Raw genomic sequence first — 11,697 nt, forward strand, 5'->3', positions numbered from 1 at the left:
GAAAAAGACGAAAACTGGATGAATGAGAATTGATCTTTTAAAACAGTGCCATGCAAATAAATAATATATTTTTCCAAATTGCATATGATGTGGATACAATAAACGTAAGACGAAATAAAGACAAATACTGCAAAATAGAAACTTGAGAGTGCAAAGATTTACAAGATAAAGTATGGGGAATATGTTTACTGCACAAATATCAGGAAATAATGAATGCAATATTATTGTAAAATGTTCATTGATGATGAAACACAACAAATAACAGTGTTCCAAGAATAAATGCTGTATTATAAAATTATACAGCATTTACATTTATACTGAAATTAAGCTAAACACGTTTTCATATTCTTGCATTATAGGGTTTTTCCATTGAGACATTCTTAGAAATGATACATTTTCACTTGGTATTTTTTCGTTTTTATATATAGTTTGATGCTCTTTCCGTTGTCCTTTGTTAATCTAAAAATATTTGTGAGGTGTATTTTCTGATATGACTGACAAATTCACTTTACCTTCAACTGAAAGGATGTAGAACACATTTTTTTTTAATGCATTTATTATGACATAATTCCCCTTTATCCGGTCATCTTGCTCTTCCCCGTTATCTTGACGAAGCACATCACTCCAGTAGAAGCGCCTGTCATCGGCCTCTTAAAGAAGCAGGCCGTCTTCTTTTACTGTACTTTATCGTTTATGGAAGATTAAAAATGAAGTGTAACAAAACTTATGCAAAGGGAAAATATGTATTTGTTCCTTATTACCTCTTCACCTTTTTCGTAGCCCCAACATATCCAATCAAAGATCCGTTCGTTGTTTATATTTCTATAATTATCAAATAATGGAACTTTTTTTCTCATGATCTCATTCTCATAAAATAAAAAAGAAAACCAAAAGACAAGAGAACAAGGTCGATGTTTTATTTTGAAAACTACAAAGCTCAAAACAATAGGCATTCAACCCATCAGACATTGTGTGATAAATGATCAAATAGCAAGAAATACTAATGTCAGAAGTTTAGAATATCCATTCACATTATGAAATAAGTTTAGGCAGGACATGCCCTGCTTAATCACAGCAATACAAAAACAAACATCACACTACAATGATAGACTTCTGTGATTCTTTTTGGCAAAATCCACATCCCTCTTCGGAACCACCTCAGTCAGACTCTTTCGGCTCTTCCACACCAAACCTTATGCAGTATTTCAAATGTTTCAAGTAACAATGAGGAATGTCACGTCTTGTTCATTGCAACACTGTGGAAACAGACACTGACTGGAGCGGCATGAGCAAGTAAGAGCTTAATGTTGAAAATGCATGAATTATACATTTTAGAAAACAAACATGTTTTACGGTAACATGACAATAAATATGTACATCCCTGAAATAAACAGTGACAAATAAGATGGCATTCGGTGTGCTAATAATTTAATGAGCGTAGTGCTAGGGTTTCTTTTTTTCACATTGTCATAAGTCTTTCTGGGGCATTTTATAATACCAGTCTTCCACACTGAAATCCAACCAATTGAAATTCATCCTGTTATCACTCACAATGTTCCTCACATTTCCCACACACACATTAGTTAGTACATTATTCTATGAGAATATAGAATTTCCCAGTAAGTCTGATTGCTTAAAAAATCTCAGTAGTCATATCTGACATAACATATAACCAATGTGTTCATTGTTGTTTGATCATGGGCAGAAAGCTGCAGCTACATACACACTACTGTGATTTCATTTTTAAAAGAGAGATGCCTTACAGCAGGTTGGTCAAATGGTGCAGGAGTTATGTTCTTATATATTCACAACCAAACCATTTATACAGCAAAAAGGAATAACCTGTGGTCAAAGGTCTGAACATGTTTCCCTCCTTCACAGCCCTGCAGTAACCACATAGTGGAATTGTTTGACATCAACTACAAACCATCTTTACAATCAAAGGCATGAATAGAAAAGGTCAAACATTAAGTGTTTAAAACTCATAGTCTTTTTCAGCCATGTCAATAGCCCAGGCAAACTTCTCCCTCTGGGTTTTGTTGTAGATCTTCTCAATGGGGACGTTCCATTTCTTGCACCTGGAGCGAAAGAAGAATAGAGAAGTTCAATGACAAACATGATTGAGCTAATTTACTCACTGGCTGCACCACTGCTCACTATAATCACTGTGGAGGAACTTTCATGAGGAAGACTTGACATGGTACAAGTTGCAGCACAAGCAGATTCCATACAATCGTCCTAAACAAAATGCAGTTCCATTAAGTGGCCTATTAAAATCACTACGATGCACTTGTTTTTATTCATACCTGTGGATGTTCTTTCATAAAAGACGCACGAGCCTGCAGTAAATAGGTCTCTAGTAGATATTGGATCAGTTTCCCACTGACATTTATTCCGTTTTTTTTTTAATCCCACTGACATGGCCTTCATGATGGATAATAAATATTACATTTTGTTTCTCTGTTTTGTTTCCTGTAAAGTTAACTTCTTGCTAATTGTTGTATATATTTGTACTTGCCTAACAGTTCTTTTCAGACATCATGGTATTGAAATTAGAAAGAATCAAGTAATTTGACTCAAGCTAACCAAATGTCAATGACCCTGCTTGATACTGGCATGTAGTTGTTATTTAGTATAATGAGCAAGCTAATTAATGAGGTTGCTGAATAATTATAATAAAGGTAGCATTATCCTGATGTGACTCAATGTTTTCATCTCTGTCACATATTAACACATGCAATAACAGAGCAGAGCAGGTTCCCATGCACCACCCTACAAGCGGGGACCCCATCCCTTATGCCTTACAATCAGGCAAAACACGAAGCATTCCTGTATCCATTGTGCTTAAGCAGGAGGCTCTCCATAAATAGCAGTAGGGCATGGGTTAGGGAGGGCTGACTGCTTTTCCCCTGTCTCTGTGGCCTGGACTGCCATTCGGCCACAGACAGCTCCTCATTGACTTCACACATGGAGGAAGGAGAGCTGTTTGGGGACGCTCCCTAGCTTCCAGAAACAAACCCCATTGTTCCTCACACTCACACGCTTTTCTTCCTCTTATTTTCCTACTGCAGCCGTTAGCTTTTTCTGCTTGGGCTGCTCCTTTTCCTACTATGCAAGAGCATTTCCTGCCTTTCTGTCACCAAGGTGGATACAAAACCCACCCACCCAGAGAAAGGCAGGCCTATGAAACAGGAGGCGGTATACTCATTTAATGTCACTTTTTTTTTAGCTGTGACACCTGTGATCAAAAAAAATAGTTGGTGTTTGTTGAAAAACCCTGCTGTGTGGTATAAGTACCATGCGACAGAGATGCGTGGATCCAGGTAGTTGAGCTTGGACGTGCCCAAAGCAATCTGCTTGTTCTCCTCTCTGTCTGTTGCCTGCACCTGTAGCTTCATCAGCTGTTCCTCTATCCTCTGGACAGCTTTACGCTTCACCTCCAAAGTCCTGAGAGACACACAAAGACAGGCAGAGGGAGGAATACAATACAGGTGGTTACAGAAAGTAAGCAACAGATAAAACATTGACACAATCTCACACTGGTTCTTACTTTTTGCTCTTGTCATCATGAGAGGCCTTGTGATCAGACTTTGCAGCCTTCAGTTGCTTCTTGGCTGTTGACAGCTGATTCTGCTTCTCGTCGATCTGCAATCACAACACAGAGTGAAGTAGAACATCTGCATCACACGGAGAGGGACTATGGTTAGAAAAAAAAAAATCTAAAGTTGCTCTAATGCAAACAAGACATCAATTCTGGTGGAGGGAAACCAGCACAGCAGAAAAGGGCCTACCTTGGTCTGAAGGTTCTGCATGGACTTTTCAAATGTTTTTGGAGGAGCTCTCTGGTGATTACAGAGGATTGCCACTGCACGGTTGGCTCGGTTGTACGACAGGACTTTGGCTGGAATGCTGTCATCGGCTGTATCGCCAGGAATGACACAACAAGGTGGGAGAAGTAGGTCTTAGTGATTGAAATGTAAAAAATACTGAGCCACGTTTTAGTTATTATTTACTAACACAAGAACACTTGGTCCTGATTTTTAAATCACATGTAGAGTACCTGTTGTGATTTTGTCGGCACAAAATCTGTCAAAATGTATTCGAACATTGAGTTTCTGCTGTGTTTGTCCCTGTACGGTGTGTTTTACTGTACAAACATAAATGTTAAATATTTATGACAAAGCTTTTTTGAATAATATTCTTCAGTGTAAGATACGAGTAACTACATAAACAACTGAAACTCTAAGGAGATCTTGCTGTCAAGGCATCTTCGCTGCTAATGAAAACCACACAGACTTCAGTGATTATACAAGATTCTTTTTTTTTTTACACTGAAGAATTCTTTACAGGTCGACTTATTGAAGCAGTTCCACATCTTTTGGAAACTCTCATTTATTTCAGACTTACATAAACAAGAGTGTCATATGAAGTGGGTTGCTGTGGCTCAAGATTATGTGGGTGGGATTAAAGTGTGCTGCATGTGACTGGCTGAAGCTGGTGTTACTCACAGCAGGAAAGTTCCTTGAGCTGTTGCTGCAGGGTGATGGAGGCGTTGTAGGTACGAAATACCTTTGCTGTGAGGCCATCCATCAGCTCCTGCAAGTGCTTATTCAGGATAGAAGTCTGCAAGGGAGACACAGAGGACAGACAGTGAAAGAGGGTACAGTTGGAGGGAGGAAAAGGAAATAAAAAAGACCCATCTGCAAATGTAAAGCGTTCAGTTAAACTGTTGCATTGCAGTGCGTTCCTAATTGATGTCATTCTTACATTCAGTCTGTCAAAGAGGTCGTCCTCAGGCTGTTTGTTCTCCAGGAACAACTGCAGGTTTTTAAAAACCTAGTAAAAAAAAAAAAATCAGCAAAGATTTATTAAGCATTACATGCCTTACATTTAATATTTCAGACTTACAGTGTTAAGGGATGCACAATCACATTTCAGCCAGCGGGGGGTGCTACATTAATTCAGATCAAATGACGTGTGTGCTGGTGGTTTATTACAGTTTTATGTGTCTTTCCCCTGCACTTCTATGACTAAGTGGGGATCCAGAGAGCAGCTCTAACCAAAGAGATGGCAGGTTTTAGAATATTTGACTTAAAACCGAACATGTCTAGCGTGTCACTGTCAATATGTGTTTGTGTGTCTCTGCACTCTGGTAATAGCAGGAAATGGACCACCCTCTGAGGCCTAGCAGACGGAAAGCTTTTAGTGCCTGATCACCTGTCTGCGCAAACATCCTCCTCAGCAGTAGCAACTTATTATGTCATTTACACTGAATTCATTCACACGTGTAAAATACACACGTCTCGTAAAAGCTAATCAAATCATGGTTTTCTGCTTTAGTGTACAGCTTTCAACCCTGGTCTCTCTCTATTCTCATGCCCCTCGTCTTTCTTACCCTTTTCTCCACAGGGATCTTGTTGTAGTAGCGGATTGAGTCCTTCCCCAAGAAGTCAAACTCCACCACATACTCCTGGTCATCCATCTTGGGGTACAGTTTGATGTGCTCCACCCGCAGCGAGCAGCAGCCTACTGTGTCAGCCGTCTCCCCTTCCTCCTTTTCATTACCTGCCCTCAGTGCAAGCTACGTGGGGGAATCATCACAAATAAGTCATTATTAAGGCTTCAGATTCTAACTTTTTCTGTTAAGCCCTTTAAGTCAGTGCAAATTTAAAAAAAAAACAGATGGGGTCGTTTTTGACATTTAAATGGTAAATTTCGGTATTTTATTGCGAGAGGTTCTGCATCACGTCATGTTCATTTTACTTTAGTTCTCCTCACCTTGTCAATGAAGTACAGTGCCACAGCTCTCTGTCTGATCCTCATCTCTTTGGATTTCCAGTCCTCTCTATACTGGTTACGGATGCGATCCACGCACTTCTTTAACCGTCGCGCAGTCTCATATTTCTGCCAATCCTTCTCCCCCTGCAAACACAAACAAATGCTTCACTCAAAAGACAACTGGTGAAATGTTTCCACTTGGAGTTGGGAGCTAGGCTTGAAGTTGAAGCTGTGCGTGTACAGGTACCTTGATCCTGGAGCTAGGGTTCAACATGATGTATTTAATGGAGCCCTGGATGTTCTCTGTCCAAGACGCCAACCAGGTGACCTTGTTGTCATGGCGAACCTCTTTCCATTTTGACCCTTGGGGAGGTTTAGGGTGCTTGGAGTCCCTACGGAAAAATGGTCTACTATAAACAGGGGCATAACACGTAAACATATTTTCTTCAATTAGCACTTACTACATACTTCAGATTTTTCCACTTCTTATAGTCTGTTTTTATTTTGTTTTTTTTTAAATATCTGACTGAACTACTTTAGGACCACCGTCATACTGCAAGTGTATAGAGAAGTACAGCTGTGAAGCAGAGCCGGAGCTGTGGAGGTTGACATGTCCTCCCTGGGTCCATGTTATTGCTCGCACATGCAGCATTCCGCTGATTACTTTTGACACACTGCCAGTGTGTGTGTGTAATTACATGTCACAGATACATCTGACGTACAAACCACTTGTGGCACATTTATTGTTTTGCCCTTTGTGATGGCAGCGGAATGCTACGAATGGCCTTTCTGAAAACGCTCCCTCCCTCACATGCAATCGCACTAGGCCTTTTTGAAATGGACTGAGCGAGACAAAAACTCAAAAATAAATCCAGCCCAACACAGCAGTCAGCAAACAGAGGGTAGAAAGGGGACATAAAATAAACAGAAACCGAGGGGAACAGAAGGAACAAGCGCTCATGTTCACACCCTACCCTTATAATTCCACTTCTCGTCCCACACGGCACTGTCACAAAACCTCGACATGGATGGTTTGTCAGTGCCACCTTAAGGTAAAAACCTTTACTAGACATAACATTTAGCACAGCCAAACCATAATGGAAAATTCATGACAGGATGGCATGGTGAGGTTACCAACTTGCTACAGTTAATAATGATGTCCTCAGGTCTGATGCGTCGTTTCAGCATGCCCATTTTCGGATGATCCCCTCGTCCACGGAAGAGGCCTGGGGGCTCAATGCGGAAGTTTCCGATCCTCTCTTTGTGGTTGTCCATGATGCAGAAACCGTACTCCTGGAGCAGTCTTTCGTTCTCCTCTTTGATTTTCTAAAAAGTGATGAAAACAAAGTTAATTTTTTTTTTAAGGGTTTGGAGGAGTTGATGTGAATGCAGAAATTACCAGTTTCTCCTCCTTTGACATCTGTTTCCTTGCTTCTGATTGGACCTTGAAGTACTCGTTCATGTCACTGAAGTTGCATTTTTTCAGGTCTGTGATCTTTGACTTCTCCTCTGATGTCATTTCCTAAACAAAAGAGACGACACCAGAAGCATGAGCTGCTTAAAGGCTCCAATACACCATGAGAACACTTTACACCCTGAGAGGAACTTGAGTATGTCTCATCTCCTAACCTTCCTCCAGTCTTTAAAGAAGTTCTTCCTGAAGATGTCTTTCGTGGTGTACTCGTGATCCAACATCTTTCCAAAAAATGTAGCCACTTCTTCAGCAGGAGCACTAAGCTTCATCGGCTTACCTAGAAATACAGAAGAATCACATCTGAAACTTGATCGAAAAAAGTATGAACAAAGTATTCTTATTTTCTAAAACAGACTCACCATCATAGTAAAATTTAACTTTGTCAGGCAAGGGTTCATATGGAGGTGCAAACACTGGACCCTTATGCTCAAGAAAGCGCCATTTGGAGCCATCTGTGGATCTTTCCTCCTCCCACCTAATCAGAAACATCAAGATATAAACCAATGAGGGCAAAGAAAAACATCTTCTTGTGGTTGGAAGTTTACATCAGATAACTGTATTTTTCACAGTAATGTCCGAATGAATAGAACTATCTTTAACCCTAAATTAACTCACCATTTCCACTTTTCCCCTTCTTCTTTTTTGGACTTCTTCCCCTCAGTTACTTTTTTGTCCTTTGACTTCTTTTTTGGTTTGATGTCCTGAAACATATGGAGAGAGCAGAATAACGCTTAAGAAACAAGAAAAATGTAGACACTGCAGCCAGGATAAACACGAAAATGCAATTTGTAAAAAAAAATAAAATCACACAATGAACCTCTTCTTCCTCGTCGTCGTCATATTCATGTTTTCTTTTCTTGGCCTTTTTATCTTGTTCTGTCTTGACTTTTTTTGGCTTGTATTCGAATCTGTAGAAAAATGTTATTGACAATGTAAATGCCTCTTTGATTATAACAAGGAAAGTGAAAAACAGGAAGCTCTTGTTTGAGTTGTAAGGTACCCACTCTTCATCATCATACTCTCGTTTGGAGGTCTTGTTGTGTTGGGGGGAGGAGTAGAAGCCGTTGTCTTCTTCAGGCTCACTCTTTATGGCAGCAGGACTTGTCTCTCTAAATGAAACAGTGCAGACATTAAACTGTATTTGTGAAACTAGATGATGCTAACTCTGACTAAGAGAAGCTTTAACTTCAGGTGAATACATTGTAATTAGTCTTATTTAATATCTTTTAAAAAACAAGACAGGGATGCTTTTTACCTTACATATCCATTTTCTTTTTCCTTTTTAGGCTTGTCAGCTTGGGATGATTTAATCTTTGACAAACAGTAAAAATACAAACGTATATCTTCATCAGGGCAAACATTCACTTTGAACTTTGAAAAGTCTTCCAACAGTATAAAGTTTTACCTCAGCCCAATTCACACACACACTAAACTCCTCAAATTTTCCAAAAATGACTGGGTGAGCTGTAGGTGCAAACAGACTCATTTTTCACCATAAATGTATCCAGAACTTTTCCTGTCAGTCCCCTGATAACATTTCAGCATGAAGTTGGGTTAGCCGATGTGTGAACACGGCAAGTTATAGTCCAGAAAATTCACCGCATGGGAGTGGGAGGGGCTACTGATGCTAATGTCCAGCAACAGGTGCGATCATTGTGCTTGATCAGAAACTGCTTCATCACATACAATTACATGTAGTATTGATGTTTAATGAAAAGCTGTCATCATAGTATCTCTGCCCCCTCGCCGCTGGGCAAGAACAAGGGGCGTGCAAACAAATAGCTTAAAAATATTTCAGGGGCAGGCTATATATATATATATATATATATATATATATATATATATATATATATATATATATATATATATATATATATATATAAAAAAAAAAAAAAATTCAGAAGTACATGTGTGAATGACTTAATAGTACAGCCTTTTATAAAAAGCCAGACAAACAAGCCCTTTAACAAACCTTCTCTTCTCTCCTCTTCTCTTTGTCCCGGTCTTTCTCTTTGTGTCTTTCACTGTGCTTGTCTGAGCCTCCTTCACTGTGCTTCAGCTTCTCTTTGTCTCTGTGTTTCTTCTCAGAGTGGTCCTTATGTTCACTGGAATACACAGGACACATAAGTCAGAGGTCAAGTGCACAGGGCAGTTGTAGCCCAGATGACATTGCACAAAAGATGTCATAAACAGAGCATCAACATAAAGTAACAATTTTAACAGTCATGCACACTCTGCAGTCATTATCCTCCTCATTATAGATTGCAATGACTAGAGCAGCCAGTTCAAAGCAATATTCACAAGTTTAAACAAAATGACTGTAAGTTCAACAAGTTACAGAAACAATGGATCTTAAAGCTGGTGTCAAGTTTTATACATGACTACTGGCATAACACTTAAGTACTGTGTGTCGGGCAATTGACACATAAATTTCAAATCGAGTATTGTCTACTATTTCCAAAAATGAGAAGAATCTGCAGAAGTCTTACCTGTTATTGCGCTTTAATTTCTCTCGTTCTTTGTCTTTCTTGTGGTCTTTATGTCTGTGTTCCTTGTCTCTGTGCTTGTCTTTATGTTTGTGAGTGTCTATGGAACAAAGTAGAGATCCACTTGTTAAACAGCCAGACCAAAAAGAAATGAAAAGAAAGAATAGAAAAGAAAAGCCAATATGTGGCATGAACACAAATTGTTTGCATTTGTCATACAGTTAATTTAGATGGCTCTTAAAATGGATAAGAATAAAAATGGAATTCACAGAGAACAGAGATAGAAGCATCCTCAATATTTCTTTTTTTCCCCTGCATTGTCATGTAATACGAAACCATAACAAAAGCTAATTTCAGTGGATTTAAATTCAACTTTAAATGCAGACCAAGCAGTTTTAATTGAGAGAACAGTTTTCAAACAGCAGTTAGGCTGTTTCCTGAAATCCCTCCTGAGGCAGACCTTACTTGGTGTTATCATCACCTCGTGGCGCCCTGTTGTCATGGCAGTTTATTAAGGGGTATTATCTGCTCTATTAAACAGTAGAACACATCCCCTTCAAAAGGAGAAGAAGAAAACCAAAGGGCTGCTGTGCTTTCTATCACAACCATGCAAACAAACTGAGCCACCAACCAAACAAGAGCTTCTGACTTCGGACTCTTGTTGTCGAAGCTTATAATAATTTGGTCCAAAAAATATGACAATGCAGGGCATGTTTGCTTTTAAGAACGTAGTGTAACTTTTTTTTTCTCCTGCGGCATAAAGTTTTAAAGTCATGGTTTAGTATTCCCTGTCGACAGAACCGACGCATGTTTGTCGAGCACAGAGATGGAGGCTGGCTGGGTGGGTGCAGATGGGTGATGAGATACGGGCGGGGAGAGGCGAGAAGCTCCCAGCTCTCGCCTCCATATCACGGCAGACAGCTGGCTCTCTCCTCGGCGCCCTGGCCGCCACACACAGAAAAAAGAAAATGGCGCAGAGACTAAGTCCTCAGCCCCATTTCTGCCACTTTCGACCCCAAATTTCGTTATTATTGCATGCTCATATTATCAAACCAATACATGCACAATAAACACGGTGCCAGGCCCTGTCGGAATACCCCGGCAGGTCAACATAACAAGGGCCGCAAGTACACATTTTGGACCCTCTTTTTGAACAATAGCCGCAAGAGAGAGGAGCAGAAGGGACTTAGTCTCTGGGACGCCATTTCTGTCCTTTAAAAACTAACAGTAGACACATCCCGATTCCGATTAGAAATCGAAGTCAATAGGAATAAAAAATCCCCATCAGAGGTCCTACCACTTCCTTTGGATCCAGAATTGACCTGAAAATGTGAAAAAATATCTTAGAAATATTTCAATTTTGTAAATGCCGGTAGCTTGGTTATTCATGTGAACTTGCACACAAATGCAATATAGAAGTACACATATTTGGTTTGAATGACAACTAAAAACTCTACATCATATTTTTGATTTTATAAAAAAAGACACAAACAACATTCAACTTATTACACTGCCAAATACGTCTTAAGCGTAGTTTATTTCATGACGATACTGGTCAGCTTTAAAATTGATCGCAAAGGAATTTGACAAAAAAAAAAAAACCAAATGTATGAACTATTGAGCACGACATACCTGAGAGTCTCCTTGCCCGTGGTCTCCACTCATGGTGAGTAGTTTTTGTTTGTAAAGCAGGTGAAGTTATCAGCGCAGACAGCTTTCTCAAAGATGCTAGACTCAGGGAATCCTCTTTAACAGACTGGAATGGAGTCCCAATGTTTCCGGACTGCGCATGCTCAGACCAGCCTCATCCCTGACAGACAACTGGTCCCTACCCTTAGCAGTATCACTAGCAAAATGTCATCACAGTCATCTTTGTTATGATTCTTTTATTACATTTCGATCAATGTTTTGTACTTTAGAGGTTTAGGGCCAGCCATTAGAAAAAAATAATGAGAGTTG

The 11,697-nt window shown here is 39.6% G+C and overlaps 1 protein-coding gene across 2 annotated transcripts; it reads right to left on the bottom strand.

The window, feature by feature from the left end:
* Positions 1-903: 903 nt before the first annotated feature.
* Positions 904-11,506, bottom strand: top1b (DNA topoisomerase Ib). 2 transcript variants are annotated; one of them, XM_079358986.1, is made up of 21 exons: positions 11,371-11,506; positions 11,036-11,060; positions 9,742-9,838; positions 9,225-9,357; positions 8,508-8,563; positions 8,257-8,361; positions 8,070-8,160; positions 7,868-7,953; positions 7,612-7,727; positions 7,408-7,529; positions 7,178-7,300; positions 6,917-7,104; positions 6,026-6,170; positions 5,779-5,922; positions 5,396-5,581; positions 4,768-4,836; positions 4,509-4,623; positions 3,792-3,919; positions 3,551-3,645; positions 3,298-3,447; positions 904-2,078 (listed from the first exon to the last, which is right to left on the bottom strand). In XM_079358986.1, the coding sequence occupies exons 1-21, from the start codon at positions 11,401-11,403 to the stop codon at positions 1,976-1,978; spliced, it is 2,310 nt and encodes a 769-aa protein (XP_079215112.1). In that variant the 5' UTR covers positions 11,404-11,506; the 3' UTR covers positions 904-1,975. The 2 variants fall into 2 exon arrangements, with proteins under 2 accessions (XP_079215112.1, XP_079215113.1); XM_079358987.1 differs by lacking the exons at positions 9,225-9,357; positions 9,742-9,838; positions 11,036-11,060; positions 11,371-11,506 and adding an exon at positions 8,658-9,066.
* Positions 11,507-11,697: the final 191 nt, after the last annotated feature.

Source organism: Symphodus melops (assembly GCF_947650265.1).
Source record: "Symphodus melops genome assembly, chromosome: 13".
Classification (NCBI taxonomy): Eukaryota; Metazoa; Chordata; class Actinopteri; order Labriformes; family Labridae; genus Symphodus; species Symphodus melops.